Source organism: Triplophysa dalaica, chromosome 1, assembly GCF_015846415.1.
Source record: "Triplophysa dalaica isolate WHDGS20190420 chromosome 1, ASM1584641v1, whole genome shotgun sequence".
NCBI lineage: Eukaryota > Metazoa > Chordata > Actinopteri > Cypriniformes > Nemacheilidae > Triplophysa > Triplophysa dalaica.
This window is the reverse complement of record NC_079542.1, coordinates 30,548,858-30,573,765: the sequence shown is the minus strand read 5'-3', so window position 1 is coordinate 30,573,765 and position 24,908 is coordinate 30,548,858. Positions and strand designations below refer to the sequence as shown.

The following is a 24,908-nucleotide window of genomic DNA, read 5'->3' as shown; positions in this document are numbered from 1 at the left end:
GTGCATTATCCCTTACTTAAAATAACGTGAGGGGGTATGAAAATAAAATATTACAATATTGTACAACTATGCCCTCAGTAGATAATAGTGTTTAATTTTTTACTGGGCAAAAAATACTTTTTTAGAAAATTAAAAATAAACACAAAAAATAAATAGCATGTTAATATATCAATAGTTTATATATAAATTATACATTAATAATATTATACATTTTGTCCCTTAAACAAGCTAAAATGAATTGATAAGTGTTAAAGTTTGTGAGAGTTTATATAAAGAAGGGAAGAGTGGACGATTTGTTGCTTCACTGTGTCAAAGTCCGCATACGAGTCCTGTAGACTGAGAGTGGATGATCTGAGGTCAGTTCTAACTTGACAGCAAGATAACCTCTGTACAGTCTCCTGACACACCGGATCATGTTTTAAAGTTATTTTCTGAACTCTGCTTGGCTGTAGCGTGCTTGTGAGTAAGATGTTGCCCACACTGGGGACTCGGGATTGTGGATGTATAGTGCTGTCAATCAATTAAAAAGATTTGTCTGATTAATAACACATTTTTTTACATTGATGTTTTTAAATAATCTTTTACATTCTAATAATTTCACCTTTAGTCTCCAAATTAAATTATGTTTTATGAACAACGTTCTGGAGGAGCACGTGCAGATAACTAACCCTTCTGGCTTGCTATTGGCAATTTCACCAATCAGATAATTAACTTGGCCGTCTTTCCATGGGTTTCGATTTTACGCAGCATCCCTCCTCCATCCCCACTCCTCACAAACAGCCATTTTTACCCCTGTATAACGGGGAGAACGACCGGGGTCCGGGCACACACCGGGACTGGGGCCCTCTCCTTGGACAAGGGGTGGGCGCTTCGAGTTCGTATGAACTACCAAGCTTGGAGCCCTCTCCCCAGGACAGCACGCCAAACACGCATTCAAGTTTTATCCGTACTTATTATCTGCGAGGCGAACTCGTGATTGTAGAAACAACAGATTTCTTAACAGCATGAATGAAAGCCCACATTCTGATATTGGTAATGCAACTGATGTCTCTGTTAAATGTATTATTTTTTCCTTATTTTAACATTAATTATAGTAATATAACATTGAAGTAAGGTATTACCAAGAGCTCTCATGTCTAACAGGTAGGAAATATACAGAAATTGAATTAAGTTCTCAACCACTTTACAGGCTTTAATGCTAAATTCTAAAAAAGAATTAAAGCTTCCAAACTCATTGATTTACCATTAGTGACAGGAGTCACAGCAGCAGATTTAAGAATGTGGCCCCTTTAAGAGCTGCCGCTCTACGCAGATCTGCGCTTTCCCATTCTCATAACACTTTGCATTCATTTAGGATTTATTAAGCACATTGAAATCTGTGCTTTCGAAAATGCTAGACAAACATAATCTTGTTTGTTTCTGTTCATCCAAGCATGAAAAGAACTTAATACTGGTGCGCTGTCTGACATATTCTGACAGAGATTCACTGACGCAGCCTCTAGCCTGTGACTGTATACACCAGACTGGGCCGCTGCCGCGATGTGCCATGTCCCACAGCTAAAAACCGGATCGGGAAGGAGGTCTGGCCGCTTAATGGTTTAAAGGCCTTTACATGAATGAGAGTATAATTATATAACGTAACACTGGACGAAAAATGTATGCTGAATTAATTGCGTAAACATTTTTAATTGAAAAAAAATCTCATGTATTAACGCATTCACACGGTACGCGGCAGTCGCGTTTGTCTAGTTCATTTTCAGAGGGTTTTCAAAGAATCCTGCCACTTCCACAGGCACGGCTCTTTGCAGCAGGTGCGGCTGAAGTTAAAATATTTTATCATTTTGTGAATGGCAACGACAGCCACATCGGCTTAAAAGCGGCTGCCGCGTGGCAATTTCACTGCTCATCGTGCACCCTGTGAATGGCCCATTAACGTTGACAGCTCTAATAAAAACTGTATACCAACAGTTAACTGGTTCTGCAATTTTGTCAATACAACCTCATTGCAATACCTAATTATGTTACATTTTAACAAATTGTTTTATTTATATAATGTCATATGCTATTTTATATGATCTTCTTTTACCTCAAGTGATGGTTGTGGTTAGGGGTGGACCTTTACTTTTTTTGGTGGCTTCAATGGTACTTTTTTAGACATGCAAATACTATGAAATGCTTTTCAAAACGTGTGCACTAGTTTGCGAGAAGTATTCCTATGAAAATGCCAACTAGGTTTGAACTGCTTTGTGTGTGTGATGTTATTGTTTTGATGGGCTCCATACAATATTCAGAAATGTGTGTGCCTTGGTCTCAGTCTCATCTTTACTCTTGTGCTTTCGACTGTGTAACATAACAAGGATAGAGTAAGTATTTGTACGTGTGCACAGGTTCCTGCGGTCTCTGACGCGCTCCCTGCCTCTCTACATGACCTTGGCCTGGATCTTCTCGGTAGCGCTCATAATAAAGGGCGTGGTTCAGGAGAAGGAAGCGCGTCTGAAGGAGACCGTGAGGATGATGGGATTGAAGAGCTCCATCTACTGGCTGAGCTGGGCCATCAGCAGCACGCTGCCCCTCAGCATCAGCGCCGCCCTCCTCACTCTCATTCTGAAGGTGATTCGCTGGCGTTCACAAACACTGTACAAAACTGGATCCGGAGAGCCCAGGATCAGAAAGCTTTAGGTTTACTCTTATGGTTGATCCCAAGGTCCCATTGGGACACTGATGGTTAACAGACAGAGGCATAGTTAAACCAAAAGTGAATCTGTAATCATTTATTCACTCTAGTGTCATTCTAAACCTGTAGGATTTGGACACAAGATATGACGTTTTGAAGAACGTTGGTAACCAAACAGCAATGAACCCATTGACATCAATTGTATGGATGCAAAAACAATGAGACATTTTACAAAATATTTACTCTTGGGTTGCACAAAAGAAGGAGTCATAAATAGGTTTTGACTGAAATGAAGGTGAATAAATGATGACAGAATTTGTATTTTTTGTTGAACCATGTCTTTAAGATAAGCACCAACTTAGCATCATAAGTATAACCAAATTATAGCTGCCATAATGGCATTCTGAAGTTTATTAGCTTAACATGATCGAAGGGGAACATTTTCTCCTATTTTCAAATCTTCATGTAGGGAATAAATAACTCTGAGCCACCGCTGTAGAGTTTAACTGATCTGATCCGAGATCCATTCATCTAGGTGAAGTCCAGTGTTTGTGCAACTGCTGTTTTGCTTTGAGCAGCGTGACTCTGTGTCGAACGAGCAAAGCATTCGCTAGTGCTTAGTATCACAGCTTTGTGCTTTATAATATAGCAGTGCACACAGATTCCCGCTGCTCGCCGCCGCTTATCCAATCACAAAACATGTCTTCTAATCGACTCCTCTCTCTTTCACTGCCTTTGACACATGTAATCGCTCCTCTCGAGCGAGGGGGCTATTCAATGTACATTGTTGTGCTTTGTAATGATCAGGTTGTGTTATTGATGCATCCATGGTAACTCAAACTCAACATTTATTAGATGCTCAAGAAAGCTTTCACATTGATACGCCTGACGGCTTTAATTAATGTCTTTACGCCCCATAGACAAATCCATAATGTTCTTTTGCAAATGTTTGACAGCAGATTACTAGAAGAATGTCGTCATCATTTTTCTTTCATCCCCCCTCTCTCTCTTTCAGTATGGAAAGGTTTTGAGATACAGTGACCCTTCGGTGATCTTTGTCTTTCTGCTGGTCTTCTGCGTGGCCACCGTCATGCAGTGCTTTTTCATAAGTGTGTTTTTCTCTCGGGCAAACCTGGCAGCCGCCTGTGGGGGTCTCATCTATTTCCTCCTCTACCTGCCTCATGTCCTGTGCTACGCCTGGAGGGATGTCATGGGGTTCGGCACCAAGCTTGCCACGGTGAGACATTCAGCACACCTCTGCTCCACCTTGGAGAATATATATCCTCAATACTCCAACAGAGTGAAGGATGAAAGGAAAGAGAAAACAAAGGAGATGTGTGGCTAGAAATTGAAAAAAAATACATAATGAAGATGTGTGGAAAGGAGGTAGAGTAGTGGCCAAAAGTGATGTCCGACTTTGGACAGTTTTCCTCTTCGATCTTTAATCAAATATTTTGTTAAAAAGGCAGAACATTTTTTGTATGGATATAAGCTGAAGCTCATTTTGAGAAGAATTGAAGAAGATCTGGGCAAAATATTAAACACATGTCCAAAGTTATACGGACGTAGCCTAGGAAAACATCTACGAAATGTTAACACAAAAATATATCAACACATTTTTGAAAACATATAATAGTAGCCTATGTTGATTTATTTTCTGTTAACATTTTGTTTTCTGTGCATCAAATAAACTTTTTTTGTGTTTTGCATATTTTAATCATGTGACAGTACGTTTTAACACAACTTCTGCATCAACTATTGTGAAATTGGCACTGAGGAAGGTCACATGTGACCAAAATATTTTCCATTTTTTATTAAAATGATCCTTTTTTACAATACTTTTTGGTCCACCGCAGGGCCGGGTCCTTGGGCCCCTCCAACTTAAAAGATGTCCAGCAAATAAAAAATATGAAAACATTACTGCCTATTTGTATTATCTGTTGGATAAAAAACAAATATTGTAAAATATGCATCACATCAGGACATCACTTTTGGCCACTAGATGCTTTGCTTGTCTCAGGTGAAGGAGCCGTTTATGAGCCAAGCGAATCGAGCTGTGGTTCTGTCTGTCTGTAGGTCTGAGCGTGCTTGAGGAAATCCAGATCTCCTCTGGAGATTTCTATATATGGAGAGTGATAGAGATGACCTCACACCTTTGGAGAAGAGCAATGGAGGAGCACTTTTGCCCTTTGAGATAGACGTAGAATGACTAAATGACTTACAGCTGAACTTCCGTCATTGTGCCCAATCAGAGTGACCTTTATCTCACGCGAGAAGATTTGCTCTGTTCAGCAGTGCAGATGGGATCCTCGAAGTGTGTGTGTGTACGTCATTGCATTCAGACGCCTCTGTCTAGACTAGATGAATGGGACCGCAGAGCCATTAGAATGAGCAATATTGCACTACCCACACACAATGTTTGCTTTAAAATGGTAGCTCATGTGGCCATTGTTTTGATCTCATATTCATACCAGAATAAATATACTCGACGGCGAGAAACATTTACATTCATATGAGTTATATCTCAGGATGAAGGCGGTATATATGACCTCTCATCTTAATCTCTGATAGAGTCTGCTGTCATGTGTGGCCTTTGGATATGGTTGTGAGAATTTCGCCCGGTATGAAGAGCAGGGCATTGGAATTCAGTGGAGCAACATCTGGGTGAGTCCGCAGGAGAACGACCCCTATTCCTTCATCGTTTCCATCTTCATGATGCTATTAGACGCGCTGATCTACTGGATACTCACCTGGTACATTGAGAACGTCTTCCCTGGTAAGACTTACAAACATGGACCTCTATTACAATACTAAATCGTCACAATCGAAGAAAACCCAAGAAACATTTTAAGAAAAAAAATGATTTTGTTAGATTTTGCTGCTTTTAAGGCAGCAGCTATTTGCATAGATGCTATTTACACTAATTGAAAATAGCAACAGATGCTTGTTGGAGTTTAAATATCAGTAGGTTCTGTTTACACCAAGTAAAAAGGCAGCATTTCTTAGCGATATGCTAATTACTCTAACCGAAAATAGCTGTATTGTCATTGGATTAAGTACAAATAGTAGTTAGTTGCTATTGGTACTTAAAAATAGTGGCATTTAACCTTATTATTTGCACCTCAGGATTGTTGTGCATTTAACATTATGCAATAATAACAGATTGTAAATCATTATATTTATTAAAATTATTAAAATGATGGCAACTTATTGAGATATTAAAGCCTACCCCAAACCTTACCCTAAACCTAGACTTTATGAATAAAAACAGCCTTTACACCTACACCATTGGAGTCACTGTTTAACATGGTGTCATTCTTACACTTTCTCTATTCCAATCATATATTGGTGGGCAGAGCTAGTGCGAATAGTCTATGCTAACAAGGCGGGCTATTTGTACTCACTGTAAATAGACCCTTCGTTCTTTTAAATAATAGTTTGTCATGATGTTTATGATCACAACCAGCTGAATGTACATGAATCCCCCCATAACATGTATTTTTATCAACTGACTATATATTGATATTTGATATTAATTTGAATTGTTATTACGTCAGAAAATAAAAATAGAGGCAGCTGTGTGCATATAAAATACATTTTCAAGGCAGAAACAAATTAGTGTAACATATAATTGTGCATTTTTAGTTGATGGCACAACAAAAGTGAAGAATACATAAAAAAATTGCTAGGGAAGGTTACTTATTTAGCCGTATAACGTCGAACAGCCTTGAGCATCCTATTTACCTTGATTATCATTCTCTTTGCACTGCCAATGATAAAATACACAGATAAAGCACCAATTACACAAATCAAAATCATGCACTATACTGATTACATTTAGACCTTGTAAATACAAACGACCTAGAAAGAACTGAACACACCTCATCAACTGACCAAGCTATTCAGCTTTCAATAATGGAAACACAACACAGAACACAACTCAGTAGGTGTAAGTGCTCCTTGAAATAAAATATACGTTTTACTTACTTCTAGTATGAACTTGTTAGACTTTGTGATGCCTATGATGTCTTCCCTAACTTCCTGTTTCAATTAAAATTGTGTTGACCTATCCATCAGACCTATGCATATCAAGGCACTTCAATGGGTCTTTAAGTTCAGCCAAAAATAAAAATCACACTTTTGATAATTCAATAACCTGTATGACAATTTTTCTTCTGCAAAACACAAAAGAAAATATTTTGAAGAATGTTGGTCACCAAACAACGGTGGTACACATTTACTTCTATTTTAGGGCACAAAACCAATGCAAGTTAATGGGTTGCGCCATTGTTGTTTGGTACCCTGTTCTTCAAAATACCTTCTACTGTGTTCTGCAGAAGAATAAAATAGATGTCCTTAGTAGAGGCTCAGATTAATATGAGCCAAATGTATCATTAAAATAAACGTTTTATTAATCCCTGTGTTCCATAATAAACAAAATGTAATTCTACATCTAATTCTTTCTCTTTCAGGGCAGTATGGTATTTCAAAGCCTTGGTATTTTCCCTTTACTTCCTCATTCTGGTGTGGAACTCCAGTGGGTTCTGATGCAGAACCTGACCTTCTCAAAGAACTGGAGGAGCAGAAAGGTACCACACGCACAAAACATACACTCACCTAAAGGATTATTAGGAACACCGGTTCAATTTCTCATTAATGCAATTATGGAGGTGGTGTAATGGTGTGGGGGATGTTTTCTTGGCACACTTTAGGCCCCTTAGTGCCAATTGGGCATTGTTTAAATGCCACGGCCTACCTGAGCATTGTTTCTGACCATGTCCATCCCTTTATGACCACCATGTACCCATCCTCTGATGGCTACTTCCAGCAGGATAATGCACCATGTCACAAAGCACGAATCATTTCAAATTGGTTTCTTGAACATAACGATGAGTTCACTGTACTAAAATGGCCCCCACAGTCACCAGATCTCAACCCAATAGAGCATCTTTGGGATGTGGTGGGAATAGAGTATCTTTGGGATGTGGTGGGAATAGAGTATCTTTGGGATGTGGTGGAATGGGAGCTTCGTGAATCCCACAAATCTCCATCAACTGCAAGATGCTATCCTATCAATATGGGCCAACATTTCTAAAGAATGCTTTCAGCACCTTGTTGAATCAATGCCACGTAGAATTAAGGCAGTTCTGAAGATGAAAGGGGGTCAAACACAGTATTAGTATGGTGTTCCTAATAATCCTTTAGGTGAGTGTATAAATTGTGTATATAAATCATTTGTACCTCATGACTGTGTTTGTGCGTTGACAGGATACCTGGAGAAGCCTCCGGCAGACATGAAAGTCGGCGTGTGTGTCCGTAACCTGGTGAAGGTGTATAAGACAGGAAATAAACTGGCTGTGGATGGACTCAGTCTGGACTTCTATCAGGATCACATCACATCATTTCTGGGACACAACGGTGCCGGAAAAACAACAACCATGTCAGTGCTATTGATAATAATCATTCAAATCTAGGGTTTATGTACGAAGCTATTTGTAATGAATTATACTGTATGTAGGCCAATCTAAACCCTACACCATAACCTTACCTGTCTAAACCAACTAAAAAAAGATTTGCTTTGCTTAAGTGAGGTTTTGTCCAAATGAACTTGCTTCTGGGAAAAGTTATTTTAAGGAAAAACATACATTATGCATGCCTACATACATTATTACGCACATGAACACAAACACGCACATACATATTACACATCTGCACCTTAGATGTTGGCCATGAGCATCCGAACTGAGCAAGAGCTGCTTTTGTCCAACCGATGATACAAATGACTTCAGAGGGAAATAACTGTTTTTTTAATGATTATTTCTCATTTGCTTTCCAGGTCAATTCTGACAGGCCTCTTTGGTCCTACCTCTGGTACAGCGTATATAAATGGATATGACATCCGCACAGACATGGACACAATCAGGAAACATTTGGGAATGTGTCCACAACACAATGTCCTCTTCAACGAGTAATAACTCTTAGATCTTCTCTTTGTTCTCTTTCTTGCTCTATTCTTCTCTGTACTGTATTACTGCTATACCATACGATTTAAATTTCTTGTCATTTGTTTTAAAGTCCCAGTGAAATTAAAATGTAATTTTTGTTCATGAAATATTACAGAGTTTATTGTAAATAGTTCATCAGTGTGGGTCATTCTCCTTTTAAATTTGTGTGCCCTCATAATCTTTAGCTAAAATCTGAAAATACACTTCCTTCCTGTACTGACTATACATCCTAAATGACATATGTTGGAGGACTTGGGCGGGGGATCTGTTAATTCCTCCCCTTCAACTGTCAGTCTGCTGCCAGTACCATTTCAAAATGCAACATCCAATCAAATCACAGAGAAAGATAAAAGCCACGACCACTATTTCCCTCGTTAGAAATTCCTTTTCTCTCAGAAATGTGTCAAAATTAAAAAGTCAAAACTTCTGTTCATGGGGACTTTAACAGCGTTAGAAGGGCCTTTTCTGTTCTGAAATGACTGTAGGCTTGTGTAGAAGTGATGAGTTTGGAAGATAAGTGTTCAGCTGGGGTAAGTTCTGGGCTTAATTAAGACCAGTCAAGCTCTTCCAAACAAGACTGAATCAATCATATCTTTTTGAACTTTGTTTAGTGCACAAGGACATTGTCATGTTGGAATCGAAAACTCCCTGAACAAACTGTTGCTACAAAGTTATAAGTACACAATAATTTAGAATATCTTACAGCATTAAGATTTGTTCTAATGGAAATGTTGACAAAGTTGACGTTCTATTACGTTTGTCCATATAGTGTATATTCATGGCTGTTTGTTTGATTCAGTTTGACAGTGGAGGAACACATTTATTTCTACTCCCGTCTGAAGGGGCGGAGCTCTAAAGAGGTGCAGACGGAAATTGATCAGTTGATAAATGATGTGGGTCTGCCTCACAAACGCAAAGATCTTGCCAAGAACCTCTCAGGTGTGTCTATCAGCAGTCATGGGGGAATATAACATTCTAAACTAACTTACTAAACATAATCACAAATAAAGAGAGGAAACTTATTCAGCAGGCCATGCTCAGTAGAGTTCTTTGAATTCATTTTAAATCTTTTTATTTTTTTATTATTTTTTTGAAAGTCTACCTGAATATCAAACGACTGTTAACTCTGTTAATATATTCAGAATGAATTGAATACTTTGGTTGAGTGTCAAATTTCTGTTGTAAATATACAGGTGGAATGCAGAGGAAGTTGTCTGTTGCGATAGCGTTTGTAGGTGGGTCCAATGTTGTGATTCTGGATGAGCCCACTGCGGGAGTGGATCCATATGCACGCAGAGGCATCTGGGAATTGCTGCTCAAATATAAACAAGGTAGTGTGATTTTCTTTGCTACAGCAAATGCTCCCATTACAGATTATAAAGTACACAACACTACACAATAGATTATAAACACTATAGCTAAAATAAACACTTCATGTTATCTGTGTAATGTTTGTTAAGCAAGGCCCACTCTCAGCCGAATGAACTGAAGTAGTACACATCATTTAATTTTTCTAAATTATTAATAACACTTTAATCGCCTTCACTAATCAAATAATCATCAGCCGCTTGCTAATTACACACCCAATCTAGCTGAAATGAGCTGAATTAGTTCTTTTAGTCCCAAGAGTTCTGCAAGACACATTAGTATTGACTGTATAGCATTACAAGTGAACGGAGTAATAATTGTATTCAAAGTATAGAAGCTTGGGCTGGAGAGTTTCACACTACCGATACCTGAATAACTGTCAATATATTTATTTCTTCATATAGCGTTGTTTACAACATTGTTATGGTTTCGAGCAAATTGGAGTTTGAAGCATGCACGACAGTTGCGTTGCTGGAAATGATTAGTTTTCCTAATGATAGCTTCACATAAAATGCCATTAAAATAGCTTTTACACGGAAGAAATGCACCAAATTTAATGATTGCATTTAGGTTTTTAGAGAGTAAAAAATGCATGAAGTCTTACTTAATTATGATGATCTTTTGTGAAGAAGAAAAACATTCGGACATTAAGTGGAATATCATGTGTCTCACGAACTCCTTTACATTTTCTTCATCTTTATTAACAAAAAACATATTTACAATTGCAAAGTGTAGTCGTGGCCTAATGGTTAGAGACTTGGTCTTGTAACCCAATCGTTGCCGATTCGAGCCTCAGTATCAGCAGGGATAGTAGGTGGGGGGAGGGAATAATCAGCGCTCTCCTCCACCTGCGATTCCACGGCTGAGGTGAGACCCTTGAGCAAGGCACCGTTTCCCCCCAATTGCTCCCTATGCGCTGCAGCAATGGCTGCTCACTGCTCTGGGTGTGTGTGTTACTTGCTGCTGTGTAAGTGCACTTGGATGGGTTAAATGCAGAGCAGAACACCATACTTGGCCTCACATCATATTATCTTTTTGTAAAACACTTTGAATACCTACTACCTATAGTTTTTTTTTGCCAACTATATTCGCCATACATTTAAAGTTAAAGTTATAAAATGTTTAAAATATATTCATTTTTTATAAGATATATTTTTAATATCTGTATATGAATATTAATATGCAAATCCCAGAGACAAACATGAAGGTGACCAATAATCATGTAGTAACCCAACCCAGTCGTCTATTAGTTTTTCCCTCTTTCCTATCTATTTATTTATCTATCTGTGTTGCTATCCGACAGTCTCTAAAACTGTTTCTTTGTTTAGCTGAATGTCACAGAGTAAGTTGACACAGATCCATATAAATATATACCGTGGACTAGCTATGTGGTTCAAACCATCTTTGAACAGTTCAGCGTTTTATATCGAACAGACGCTGACTGTGTCCAGATATCTCCTTTAAAGGGCCCAACATCAACAATTCTCAATATAAACATGAGATTCTCTGTAACGTTCCGCTTCTGCCTTTGGGGAGCTCAAACGCATGATATTTCATGATATTTCTACTCTCGGCAAATCAAATAACAGAGGCTTTGAACTCCTACTGACTCGTCGCAGAGACAGAGCAGAAATAATGCCGCCATCCACCGCAGAGCCCCACGGGTGTCTGGCTTTAGCGAGAGCTATAGCGAATACCAAAGGGCTAAAACTTTTCTCTAAAGAGAGGGAAGAGTGAGATCTTAGTGCCATACGACAAGCGCACTTGCATGTAAGCGTATAAAAGCGTGTCTATATTTAGAGCTTCCTGTTTTCCACCACTCCTGCACGCCGCAAACATCTTATCAGATTCAAATGAGACCCTCAGAAATCAGTGCTTGCTACTGAACTTACGCTCGTGATATACGTGTGTGTCTCCAGGTCGCACTATAATCTTGTCTACCCATCACATGGATGAGGCGGATATTCTGGGTGACCGCATTGCCATCATCTCTCACGGCCGAGTCTGCTGCTGCGGTTCTTCTTTCTTCCTCAAGAAAACATACGGCAGAGGATATTACCTCACCGTGGCGCGGGCCAATCAGGAACAAGTGACATCACATTGCACCCCCACATCTAAAGAGGTACACTGCCCCAACACTCAAAGTCATGCCAATATACAATATATACGCTACATAAAATATATATATATATCAAAGGTCAGACCAGCCTGGTCTTACAAGAATTCATCACTTTTATGAATTCGTACTAAGTGAATTGTACAAAAATGTTTGATAGAAAAACAAAATACTGAAGCCCCTCCCCTAACCCCACCCCTAAACCTATCATCGCTGGCACTAAAGCAAATGGTGCAAAAATGTACAAATTCATTCGAATGAATTAGACACTTCATTGTTACAAATTGCTGTGAGATTGTGTTGGTTTGACATACATTACTTTTTTGTTTTATATTATGCATAAAAAAACTAAGTAGAGGAATTGTGTAGTTACATTTCTAAACAATCAGACCAATTTGACTTCAGACTTTAAAATAAATGAAGAAATGTAATGGACATGTATTGCAAATGCTACAGTAATGTGTTTGTGTATTTAATACAGTATATTTTATGTTTTTTTGTTTGTTTGTTTATTTTTGTGTCCAACAGAGTGATAAATCAAGTGTCGACGAGGGAATTTGTGGCGACAGCATTAGCAGTCTGGACCCATCAGGTTTGAACAACATGCGCTATTGAACGCACATAGTGTCATGATCTTCATCTGCGAATGCATTTTAATTTTCCACCTGATCAGATTTGGCAGATTTGACTAGGCTGGTGCGACGGCACGTGCCAGGGGTGGAGTTTCTGGAGGTCATAGGTCAAGAACTTGTGTTTTTATTGCCATACACAAGTGCCACAGACGGCAGCTTCGCTTCACTTTTTAAAGAGTTGGACCTGGAGAAAAAAGCTCTGGGCATCACCAGCTATGGGATTTCAGACACCAGCCTGGAAGAGGTATAGCGCTTTATCCAAAAACAAGCAGGGATGTGCTGTAGCTATTAGAAAACAAGCATCTCCACCTCCCAATCACATGTTGTCATGTTATTGTTATTTTTGCTCTACTTAAATCACAAAATCCTCACATCTAATATAGATCTAGTACTAACACAGAGTTACATTTTGGTTTGAGCAAACAAAACAAAATTCAATTAAATATATAAAACATTTTTTTTAACTTACGTATTCATTTGGGTGGTCTTAGTCAAATCATACCACAAACTGATGCAGATTTGAGGGGGTGTGGTTACACGAGGCGTTTCAGGCAGGTCTGGGTGAGCATTCGCTTATAAATAGAATGCATCTTTTGTTCCGACGCTTTAAAAATTTAACCTGTCTAACCGAAGACACAGAAAAACATGTGTTCACGCCATATGACACCTTTAAACATAGCTATTATGCGCAGTAGGCGGTGTGTGGGGAAGGTACTGAGGTCTCTTGGTGTGAAGATATTGTGACCAGGGTGTATAAGGGGACTTTACGTAATGATTGAAATTACCATAGAAATTGTATTCTGTAAATGTTATTTTTGCTTGAAACTGTCTTAATTGACAGCATGTCACATGGAGTTGAACTTGTTTTAAATCTACAGTTAAACATTGTTTTTTATATTATTGTTAGTTTTCAGCTTTGAGAGAATGTGTGGAGTGACTGAATTTCCTGGTGTTTGATTTCACAGATCTTTCTAAAGGTGGCTAAAGATACAGGTGTTGACGTGGGATCTCATGGTAACAACTCAATTTTTTTTTCTTTTTTACACATTCATGTCTCACTCTCTCTGACAAGTTTATGTGACAGATTTGAAAATATCGGCTAGGAAACTCAAAGTAACAATTTGTGAATCTGCACAAGTACCAATCTGTAATATTTTTTGCCAAACGCCCCAGTGTAAGACAAAACCTAGTAACTAATACTAAATTACTAGCAAAGAATAGTGACTAATATGACCAATACTGATGAATTAAAGAGATAGTTAATAATAATTTCCTACCCCGCAGTTTGTATAAATGTCTTTGTTATGCTGAACGTAAAGGAAGATATTTTCATTGATGTCAAAAATATCTCACCCCCCATTTACTGCCATAGTAAGATTCAATGGGTTTGAGATATGTTTGGTCACTGGGATTCTTCCAAATAGTTTTCTTTGTGTTTATATACAGGTTTGGAACCAACTGAGGGTGAGTCAATGACAGAATTTTCAATTTTGGGTCAACTGTCCCTTTAACAGTCTTTAAAGGAAGACTGTTAAACAGCAGTCCCGAACTAGTATATTTTAATTCAATTTTGTTGGTCTGAGCCACCATAGTCATATACACATATACGAAATGACACATTTTGCATGCTTTTTTTAGTGAAGTGATGTGCGATTTCTGAGGTGAGATTCGTAGGTTACGTAAATAACAAAAGAATAATGAACATAACATTCTTTCATCATTTTTTTCAGCCTTATGTCATTCAGAATAAATTTAGTTTTCTGTGGAACACAAAGAAAGATTATTTGAGGAATGTCACAGTGGTTTTGTGTCCAAACTATGGAAGCCAATGGGCAGCAAGGTTCTTTGGTTACCAACGTTCTTCAAAATACTGTATCTTCTTTTGTGTTCTGCATCAGAAAATAAGTCATACAGTTTTTAAATGAGGTCGTATAAATGATGAATGATTTTTCTTTTTTGGGTGAACTATCCCTTTAAGAAGTAAGGTGACCTCTGTTTGTTAAAACCGTTCTGTCTCTTTGGGGGCTTTATGATTCGTCTCAGATAAGAACAAGCCACTTGAATAAGAGCTGGAAGAAGTGTTGCACATCTGAGTGTGTATGTGTTAATGTTGTGTCAGATAAGAACAGACTCGTTGAATAAGAGCTGAAAGGATCGCAGCTGCACACTCCAGACTAACCTCTGCTCTGTGTGTGTGTGTATTAATGTCTTGCAGATAAGAGTGTGACTCTTGAAGAAAAGCACAGAAGCCTCTCAAGGATATCAGGAATACAGACCATCAACTCTGCACTGGAATGCAAAGATGGCGACGCTGTAAAAAATGGTAAACTGTCGGACGCAGGCAAGAGCTTATACTGTATATAAACAAACATACTGAATCATTCAAATGTTATAGAAAGTCCGATACAGAGAATGTCACGACTTTGTACAATATCACTGTTCCGTGTTGTTCGGTTCTGACTGAATCTTTCATTGCTTTTGATGCAGACGTGAAAGTTCGGTTCACTAGTCGAGTGGAGGGTAAGTAAAAGTGTTTTTCAAATTTAAAGTTCACCCCAAAATGAAACTTTTGTCATTTACTCATCTTCATTTTGTTCAAAACCTGTTTAAATTCCTTGTTCTGTTGGACACAAAAGATGTGGGGAAACCAAATAGTCTGGGGTTCCTTTGACATCCATCTAGTTTTTCATACTATGGTTACTTCCTATGGTGCCTCAGAAGTGTTTGGTTACACACATTCTTCCTGTTGATGACAAACCTTTCATCTTTGGGTGAACCATCCGTTTAAATATTACACTTTTATATATTGACTGATCTGTCTGATCCAAAAATAATTTGTTGTTTATTTTAAAGACACCCAGCGGCCCATGTGTGTGAACGGAAAGGGGTCTTCTGTCATCACAGGCTGGTCTTTGATCAGACAGCAGTTTTTAGCTCTTTTTATCAAACGCTTCCACCATGCCCGCAGAAGCAGGAAAGGAATCATTGCTCAGGTAAAACCCTCGCCACAGTACTCGGCACAGACATCCACCAATTGATTTCAGTCTCAAACAGAGCAAAACAGTCTCTTCCTCTCACTCGATGTCTCCATCGGTTTTCACAATCTGCAGCTGTCTGAAGGGGCTGTAATGGGTTTAGGCCGGTCTGAGTACAGCATGAATTCGAGTGAGGCTGTTTACCACTCTATGCACTGGCCCATCACAAACAACGCTTGTTGAAAATTGAAGCGTGAGCTCATGTAATGAATATTCTCCACAGTGAAGCATGAGAACGTGTCCCGGTATCATTTCAGTGAGTTAGGCCTGTGGCTCAGTAAATGGAACGTACGCGTTGGAGTCGTCTTCTGCCGTCTCGAGTTATTACACAGGCTTACGGTATATGGCAAGTTAAGCCTAAGGGATAGTTAACTCAAAAAATTCTGGCACCATTTGATCACTCCTTTGTTTATGACTTTTTCGTTTACGAAACAAACAAAACAATTTTTTTGAGAAATATCTTAGTGTTTCAAAATGGAAGACAATGGGGGTCAATGTTGTTTAGTTACCAACATTCTTCAAAATATAAAAAAATATTTAAAAAGCACTTGAACTCATTTTTATTAATATATTTCAATATTTCATTTTCTTTCCATCATCATTCATTGTTTTTTCTTTGTCATCAACTCTAACCCAAACCCCTCAGACAAACACAAAAAGGTTGGAAGCTCAAGACTTTATAATCAGGGCCCTTACAGGAATCTCTCTGATGTATTTTACTTTACAAAACTCAAAACTTTGAAAACAGTTTATTGGAATCCAATCAAATATTTGCATTAAAAATATTGGAAAAACTTCAACTAAACAAAAATTGAAATGTTGCCCCAGAAATAAAATGAATGAAGTTTACTGCGCTAAAATTCTAATTATTATTTTAAAAAAAATCTTATATAGCAGCATCACACATAAATAATAAAAGACAAAAGCATATAACAAAATTGCTAAATTAACATAAAAAGTTCAAACTCATAAATTTAGAAATTCATAAAACAAAACAAACAAATATGGATTTACTCTTCTCTCAAATAATTTCCTCTTAAAGTGTGTTACATGCTGGCTTGTTTTCAGAGAGATCACCATTGTTTAGTACATCAAATCACTTACACTTTTGAATATCAAGTTAATCTCAAACATTGTAAACCAAATAAAACCTACATGAAATTCATGTTTTGTGAACCTCCCAGTATTCAAACACATTTATACAATTCTACTGTTTTAATAAGTCACTTTGGTTTACTCAAAATGCATATTTTGTACTTTTCATGCGTCCAAATGCACAACCACGCTTAGAACCACATGCTATACGTTATGAGATCGTTCTGAACATGATCTGAGCTTAAATCGGCATTATGAAGGTTGCATGTCCAAAGCACAAAAACTACGGCATTGTGCACAGTTTTGGGTTTTACGTTTTGGCCTATGCTCATCGCTCTCTCCTTTTCTCTCCAGGGAGAGATGTTCTATTGTTTTCTCCTTCAATATTCCCGGTGCGTTCGCTCACTGCGGCACATTTACATTTTTCTCAGTGTAAACAGAGAGTGTTTGAATTGGGTGTTTGAATTAATTGGACAATCATGGGGTGTAATTAATCAGCTGGAGTGAGGCCGTGCCACCGTCTCTCTCACTGCGCTGGATTCGCTCCGGCTGTCAGTAGAGGAATGGAATGAAAGAAGGACATGTAGAGAGATAGAATAGAGGAAGAATAGAGAGAAATTAATTATGCTGGGAATGAAGGGTGACAGCGCCAATGTTTAAAAGTATTTAATCAAACCCTTTTACACATTTAACCGAGCCAACCCAAGCACGTGCAGTACACTGCCAGATAGAGATAGAGTTTGCATTGAACGGTAGAATACTACTCCAAATATTCAATACAGTCTTCTATAAAATCTAAGCACAAAGATAAATAGTTTACAATCCGTAACTATACGTATTGTGCTTTTGACAAACTTTCATACTGAGAGCTGTGTGTATGCATACTTAATAGAATGGAAAGTGGGCATTGTATTATGTTGTATAAAAAGAGATTGGTCTTAAGTAGGTGCAGATGTATTAAGCGGTGTGTGTATATACGTATTTATCAGGTGGTGATGCCGGCGTTCTTTGTGTGTTTGGCTCTCATCTTCTCTCTGATTATTCCTCCGTTTGTGGAATATCCCAATCTGGAGCTTCAGCAATGGATGTACGGAGCGCCACAGAACACCTTCTACAGGTACACACACACCTTAGCAGTCTATAAGTGAACCCCTTACGCTGTTTTTATGAGCCAAAATTTGAAAGTTCTTTTAGAAACAGGACCTCTAATGTATCAAGTCTTGTCTGCGCTTTAGTTTTGATGATGCAGGAGTAGTTCAGGTGCAGAAGGTGACAAACGCTTTGCTTAGTTCTCCTGGATTTGGAACACGATGCATGAGCAGCAACCCCATCCCGTAAGTACACACACGCTCATGCAAACACACACAATCATACACACACAAACACACATTCACGGTAACGCTTTCTGTTCCTGTATTAGAAAATACCCCTGTAATCCGGCGGGAGGCACTGATTGGATGACTCCTGTGGTAGATCCGTCTATCACTGAGATCTTTGAGAAGGGGAACTGGACCATGAAGAATCCATCACCTGAGTGCCAATGCAGCACTCCTCAACGCAGCATCATGCTTCCAGACTGCCCGCCCGGAGCCGGAGGCTTACCGCCACCTCAGGTCAATAATCACTGACATGGTTACTATACCTTCGCTAAAGTCAAACCATAGTTTTTATGTAAATTTTTTTTTCAACTATAATTTAAATGTTTTTCAAATGTATGCATCACAAATGCCTTTACAGACGTGCCTGTGTTACAAAGACCAGCTAGTGAAGAGCTGTGCAATGTGTTATCCTCACTCCCCAACCTCAGGAGGCGCTCTAGCGACCGACGCTAGATGCTGCGGTCTTTAGCCTCCTCGTCAAAGCACCCGACTCCCAAGTCGGACTGACCCGGTTTGGCGGGGCCAGTAGATTGGGTTTCACCTGGTCGGTTATTCTCGCCTTCGACTTGTTTATTTTCAGATTCGCTGCCGCATGCAGTTACTTCGTGAAACTTTGCGATGATGACATTTATGTTTCGCGCACACTACTCTAGTTCAAACTACCTAACAAAAATTCTGGCCGAAATTGTCATGGAATGTCAAGGAAACACTGACATAAGTATACACGTAACAAAAAACACTTTAATAAGGGAAACAGTGATAGCGAGATGACCTGAATTATCTAAAAATGCACCAGGTACATATTGTAATTTTAATTGATCCCATGGTGATATATCCACCATAATATATCAAGCTTTTTTTAACATCTGTTTAATCTAAGAGTCTCCTGAAGTTTTCTGTGCAGTGGTGTTGTGTCAGCAGATATGTTAATCACTCCGCAACTCTGAAAAACTCAAAAACTAGAATCCCTCCTTCAGAATCTTTTTGTATTCTCTGTTCCCTGTAAATAACTTTCTTTAACTGAAAACACACTCACACACTGCGCTGACCCAGTTTACAGAAGGTCTGCTATTACTAAACTATGATTGTTGAGCACTCTAAAGAGGAAGAGTCCTACACACACACACACACACACATAAAGGAGATAAATCATAGATGTATTTGGGGTGATGGGGGCTGGATGAATCTTATCCCCTGCCTGAGGGCTTCCGATATATCAAGTAATGCTTTAATTAGACCAGCAGCACAGAGATATATAAACCCTTAAGGGTTCGCTGAAAAGAATCACTTCTTGAGTCTATTTCCCCCTTATTTATTTTTTGACTGTGTGCAACAAAAAAAAATTGTATGGCATTTTTAAAGAGTTCATGGTTTTCCTGAAAAGTTCTCTGAACAGATGGAAAATAATAATGCACTTACTGTGATTTACTGATACCATAGATTTTCTACAGTATTGTCGCACTAAGGACATACGAGAAAACACTGAACTCACCGAGATAGACACTGCTATAACTTTCTTTCGTTTCAATGAATAAGCTTTGCAGAAATTATGTCGGTCACAAGTATTCTGAATCGATTGGCACGATGCATATAACCACTTATGTTACCACATAAAACCTGTCTTTGGACCAATGTAATGTCTTAAGTTAAGCCACGGACATGTAACAACGGGCGCTAAAACACTAAACACTTTATTTAAGAAAGGCAATTTAAAAACGATGCGTAATACTTACTTCTTCCTGAGATGAAGCTTTATCGCGAACAGCTGGTACTGAACCATTCATGAGATTTTTTTTTTGCCGAAACCCATGCTATACTGACACACGTGGACTCGCTGCAACCCAGGGAGCTGGAGATACATTCGGCGGAAGACGACTGGCCGGAGCCTGGTCTACCGGGCATTCCCGCCAAACGAGCCGCGTCGTATTGCCTCGAGCCTGGGCTCATTGGGAAGGTCTCGGCCGGGCCATTCGAATGAGACCAGTCTGGAGCCGCTGGGCCACCGGGTCCCGGAGCCTCGATTTTTCAACCTACCTGGATCCACTCGCGGTCACCGTCATTCGAAAGCCCCGCCGGAGACCTTTCCAACGAGTCCAACTGGAGTTACACCGGAGATACAGACCGGTGAATGTTGGTTTTTCGAAAAAGTAAATTCTTCCCAAATGGTAACGTCGGAAAGGTCTCCTCCTTGCCTTTCCAACAACCCCGGTGGCCGGAGCTACCGGCCTGCAAACCCATCGAATTCTCCATAAAGACTTTTATGTTCCATTTTACATCCGACAACAGCACTCCTTTTTTGTTTCTTAAACATTTTGTCACTGGCTAAATCTGCTCTTGCCTGAAAATGGCTGACAGCGTGTCTCTGGCTGAAGGTGGAACTACGCACTCATAAGGCAGTGTATGTGAGCGGTCATGGGTGGGTGTAAATCAATGTGACATCAGATTGTTGTGGGTATCGCCAATACCCTGTTTAGTGTCACTGTTGTGTTTTAAAGGAGACTACAAAATGAAGAGTAGATGGATTTGTATAACTACAGGGTGTTTCTGCACACACGCTGGCTACTCAATTTCTGGTAGATAAACATTTAAAAGTTCATATTCTGGGAGAACAGCCCTTTAAAAAATTATGATATATGATAAATTATGCAAAGAATGGCTAGACAGCAAGGTCCAAATTTAGAATAATGTAACAAATAAGAGTTATATAAATGTATTACATGACCTGATTATTAAAACGTTAGTTGACCCAAAAATGAAAATTCTGTAATCATTTACTCGCCACTTTGTCATTTCAAACCTTCATGACTTTATTTCTTCCACGGAACACAAAAGAACATATTTGCAAGAATGTTGTTAACTGGCTCCCATAGACTTGCATTCGTTTTGTGTCCATACAATAAGAGTGAATGGGGGCCAGTATTCTTTGGTTAACAACTTACTTCAAAATATATTCTTTTCTGTAGACGAAAGAATGTCATACAGGTTTGAATTAATGGTGATAAGAGGGTGAGTAGATGATGACAGAATTTTCAATTTAAATCTCTTTAAGTCATATGAATTATGTGGACACACACATATATCATCTCCTGAACCTCTGACATGTGCGTATGCATTCGGATACAAAAGCAAGACCCAAATCAAGTTCATCAAGAACACATCTGATATCACACAGTCAGTACAGACGATTCTTCTGGTCGGCTCTCGTTCTGTCTGTCTCGCTGCGTTCTTGATAAGTTAAGAGAGGAGGCAGACACACCATACACGTTTCTTAATGAAATGCCGGTTTCCATGGCAACGGCAGGCTGAAGTTACGTATTGGTTAAATCTGTGAAGTGAGTTAGCGGGGTTTGGACTGCAGGATGTTGGTGTTTTAGAGAGTTGCAATAATCAACGCAATGTTTACTGCACTGCATTCTTTGTTGTTTTGTTCTTGACGTTCACAGAACATACTTAGTCTTTCCCGTTGTATTTACTTTGTTTGCAAGATGATAGTCTGAGGGCTCGCCCACAGACTGCCCGTGGTCTGTTGTCTGTCTGTAAAGCTGGCAGGCACTTGTGCAAATCAGAAGCTTTTATTCGATGGCCTAAATGTTATTCAGCATCCGAGAGTAAAAGTCAGCAGGTGATTAATGGTCCTAAAGAAGTTGGAACATCTACTGACTCTTGTCAGTAAATGTGCCAAAGTTTGGGCAAATGCAGTTTTGTTGTTTGTCATTACTAAAGCAATTTGAAAATGAATTATAGGTTTTTTTATGAAATTTCCAAATACTTTTATGATATGTCCTGTTTCTTGCCATTATTTTATTAAAATCCTCCAATTGTTAGAAGACTGAATGTTCATTTTTAGCCGGGCACAGGAAATAGTTTTTGGAATACTCAAGTGCGTATTTTGAGTCAAACACAATACAATCAATGTTTTCAAACAGGTTTTCGGAACTTTTAGAATTGCACCAATGATAACTAAAGAGACTTACAATTTTAATTTCCTGATGTCTATAAAACATCTTTCTCTCATTTATTGATCTGTTTCAAAATCTAATAGAAAAAAAGCTGATGAGAATCAGACTGTTCCATCTCTCAGAATCAGCTTCAAATAGATGTTCATTATACAAATCATTGCCTCTTACAATGTAACTGTGCATGTGCGTGCATGTTAGTGCGTCACAACTCTTTTCATTTAGAAGGCTTTTTGTGGAACTGAGCCATTGTCATTAGATTCACGCTGATAGTGTATCTCACCTGCTCATCTGAGTAATACACAATGTGTGTGTTTCTATTTATTCTTTTATCCTATTCTCATAATTAATTTGATCTTGCAATTTATCATTGGGAACATTTAGAATACATAAACTGTGTAGTATTGTTAGTAAGCACATCATTCTCATGCACTTGGAGTTACTCATTTGTACTCTAGGTTAGGAGTCTTAAAAATGAATGTTGTTTGTTTAACCCAATGTTTTCAACTTTTCTCTAGATAAAACTCCTCATAAAATTACATTTGGGCTTGAATTATATTAATCAGGAGTCAGATATTATATGTTTGTATTTTATTTCTTCGTTTTTAAATTTTTGCAGAAGTGTGACTTGTTTATAATTTTAGTTTGTTGTTTGTTTCTTTAGAGAATCCAAAACACCACGGACACCCTCCAGAACCTCACCGCACGAAATATGACTGACTTCCTGCTCAAAAACTACCAAAAGTCTGGCAAAACACGGTGCAGAACCACTTTAATGCATCTCAGTAGAGTAAAAATACAATAAAGAATTAACCGTCCAATCTGTTCTTTAGTTTAGATATAATCAAACACACACAAAAACTATGTACTGTGTGTGTTTGTATGTATAGGTATGGAGGAATATCTGTGGGAGGTGTGAACCCACAGGTCAAAATGAACGAGTCTGAGATTATGGCCGTGATCACTGACCTCAAATCGGTTTTCAACATCTCGCAGGTAAGACCAACAGATGTTGCGAAGTTCAGATTTTATGCATTTTAGTTTTTTACACAAGAACAACATTGGCGTATCAATCCCACTGAGGTGAGTTGGATGAATAGCAAATCTTCATTTATATTTGAACAGAAATCATAATGCTGCAATATGTATCTTTGTTTAATAGACATCAGCTATTGAGCAGGTTAAAAGCAGTGTTCAAAACTGTCTCCGTACCTCCTTACCTGTCGCGCAAAATTTCATGGGAAATGTCTGTTTCGTTTGACCTCCATGCATGTGAAGTTAAGCATGTCAATTAACTTGCAATTTCATAGTTCAAACAGAGATGGCGATAGAGAGGCAAATGTTACAAATTAAACCTTTCACAATGAATATACACAGCCAGATAAAGAAATAGAGATAAGATTTATTCATCTGGATCATTACAAATGCTATCACACATCCCTGTCTTACATTAAACATGTATAGAAGAATAAGTTGAACTTTTCACTCGAGTCTGAGAGGTTTTTTAGCAGTCTGTAGAGATGGCTGATGATTGAGGTGTTGCCAAAATGATACAGCCATTTTCAGGCTATAAAGACTTTCTGCATGGTCTGGAGGGAATGCAGGAACTTTGCTTTGTGTTTGGTTATTTGGACATCACTAAAGGATATCAATCTATTAAACAGTAAGAGGAACTTACTTCCTAGATTTATTAGTTGAGATGTCTGGTACAATTTTCCGGGAAGTGTCAGTTTGACATAAGACGACATTGAACACAAATAAAAAGAAGTATGTTGAGTAACATGCAATTTAGTTTTTCAAACAGAGATAGTGACAGGGAGGCAAAAGTTATGAATTGCAGCTTTAAGAATAATATTCATGGTCTATTGGTGGAAGCTAACATAAATAAAATTTGCTTTCATTTCTATGGAATCCACTTCAGGCGTCGTGTCAGACTGAAAAAGCGTTTGTTTAGCTATCACCACCTTTTATGTCGGTCTTAGTAACATCCCATTAATTTTGATTCACAAGTAACAATTACCTATAAATTTGCTGCATTCGGTAATTGGGATCATTTGCATACAAGTTTATCACGTATGCATCAAAACAAGAAGAAAAAAATCTTCATTTAAATATGCATGAACAGCTTGGTGCACACGGCAGTGATGTCCTAACATCGATGTGAAGTGTGCTTTGGATTCACTGCTCTGCATTTGTTAATAGCGTGTGAACGATTTTCAGGCCTTTGAATCCATAGTGTGAAAATTCCCCACAGCCCTCGGCTCTGCATTTATCATACATTTAAGCAGCAAATATAGAGATAATGTTTTTCTCTCTGTGCAATAGTTGAATTTATGAGGAGTTAGAGAAGCATATCTGTTGCTCTCCTCAAATTCAAATCACAGTTTATTACCCTTGATATGTTCGCTCTTCTGAAGATGGTGCGTAAAGAACCGATCAGATTTATATATGATTTTTCAGGAACAGGAATTACGTTGGAGCTTCTCAAATGAATTGATTCAGGTTCCTATAGTAGGGAGTTTATAGGATTTAAGGTCATTATGTCTATAATAATTAATATATTTCAGACCTGTTTAGATTGAATAGATGTACAGTTATGTTATTCACTTATTGAGGAATACCACTGTTGGATTGTGTTTAAGACGTGT

The 24,908-nt window shown here is 38.4% G+C and overlaps 1 protein-coding gene across 1 annotated transcript in view; it reads left to right on the top strand.

Annotated features, from left to right (window-relative positions):
- Positions 1-24,908, top strand: part of LOC130440397 (phospholipid-transporting ATPase ABCA1) — a 106,054-nt gene that overhangs the window by 53,448 nt on the left and 27,698 nt on the right. The window contains 21 exon segments of the mRNA XM_056729435.1: positions 2,388-2,610; positions 3,690-3,911; positions 5,246-5,450; positions 7,147-7,263; positions 7,943-8,114; positions 8,511-8,642; positions 9,479-9,618; positions 9,873-10,010; positions 11,967-12,169; positions 12,692-12,755; positions 12,837-13,039; positions 13,761-13,809; positions 14,242-14,259; positions 15,011-15,118; positions 15,283-15,315; positions 15,649-15,788; positions 17,915-18,042; positions 18,161-18,259; positions 18,346-18,538; positions 22,925-23,019; positions 23,151-23,256. Coding sequence (XP_056585413.1) covers positions 2,388-2,610; positions 3,690-3,911; positions 5,246-5,450; positions 7,147-7,263; positions 7,943-8,114; positions 8,511-8,642; positions 9,479-9,618; positions 9,873-10,010; positions 11,967-12,169; positions 12,692-12,755; positions 12,837-13,039; positions 13,761-13,809; positions 14,242-14,259; positions 15,011-15,118; positions 15,283-15,315; positions 15,649-15,788; positions 17,915-18,042; positions 18,161-18,259; positions 18,346-18,538; positions 22,925-23,019; positions 23,151-23,256 — 2,788 coding nt within the window.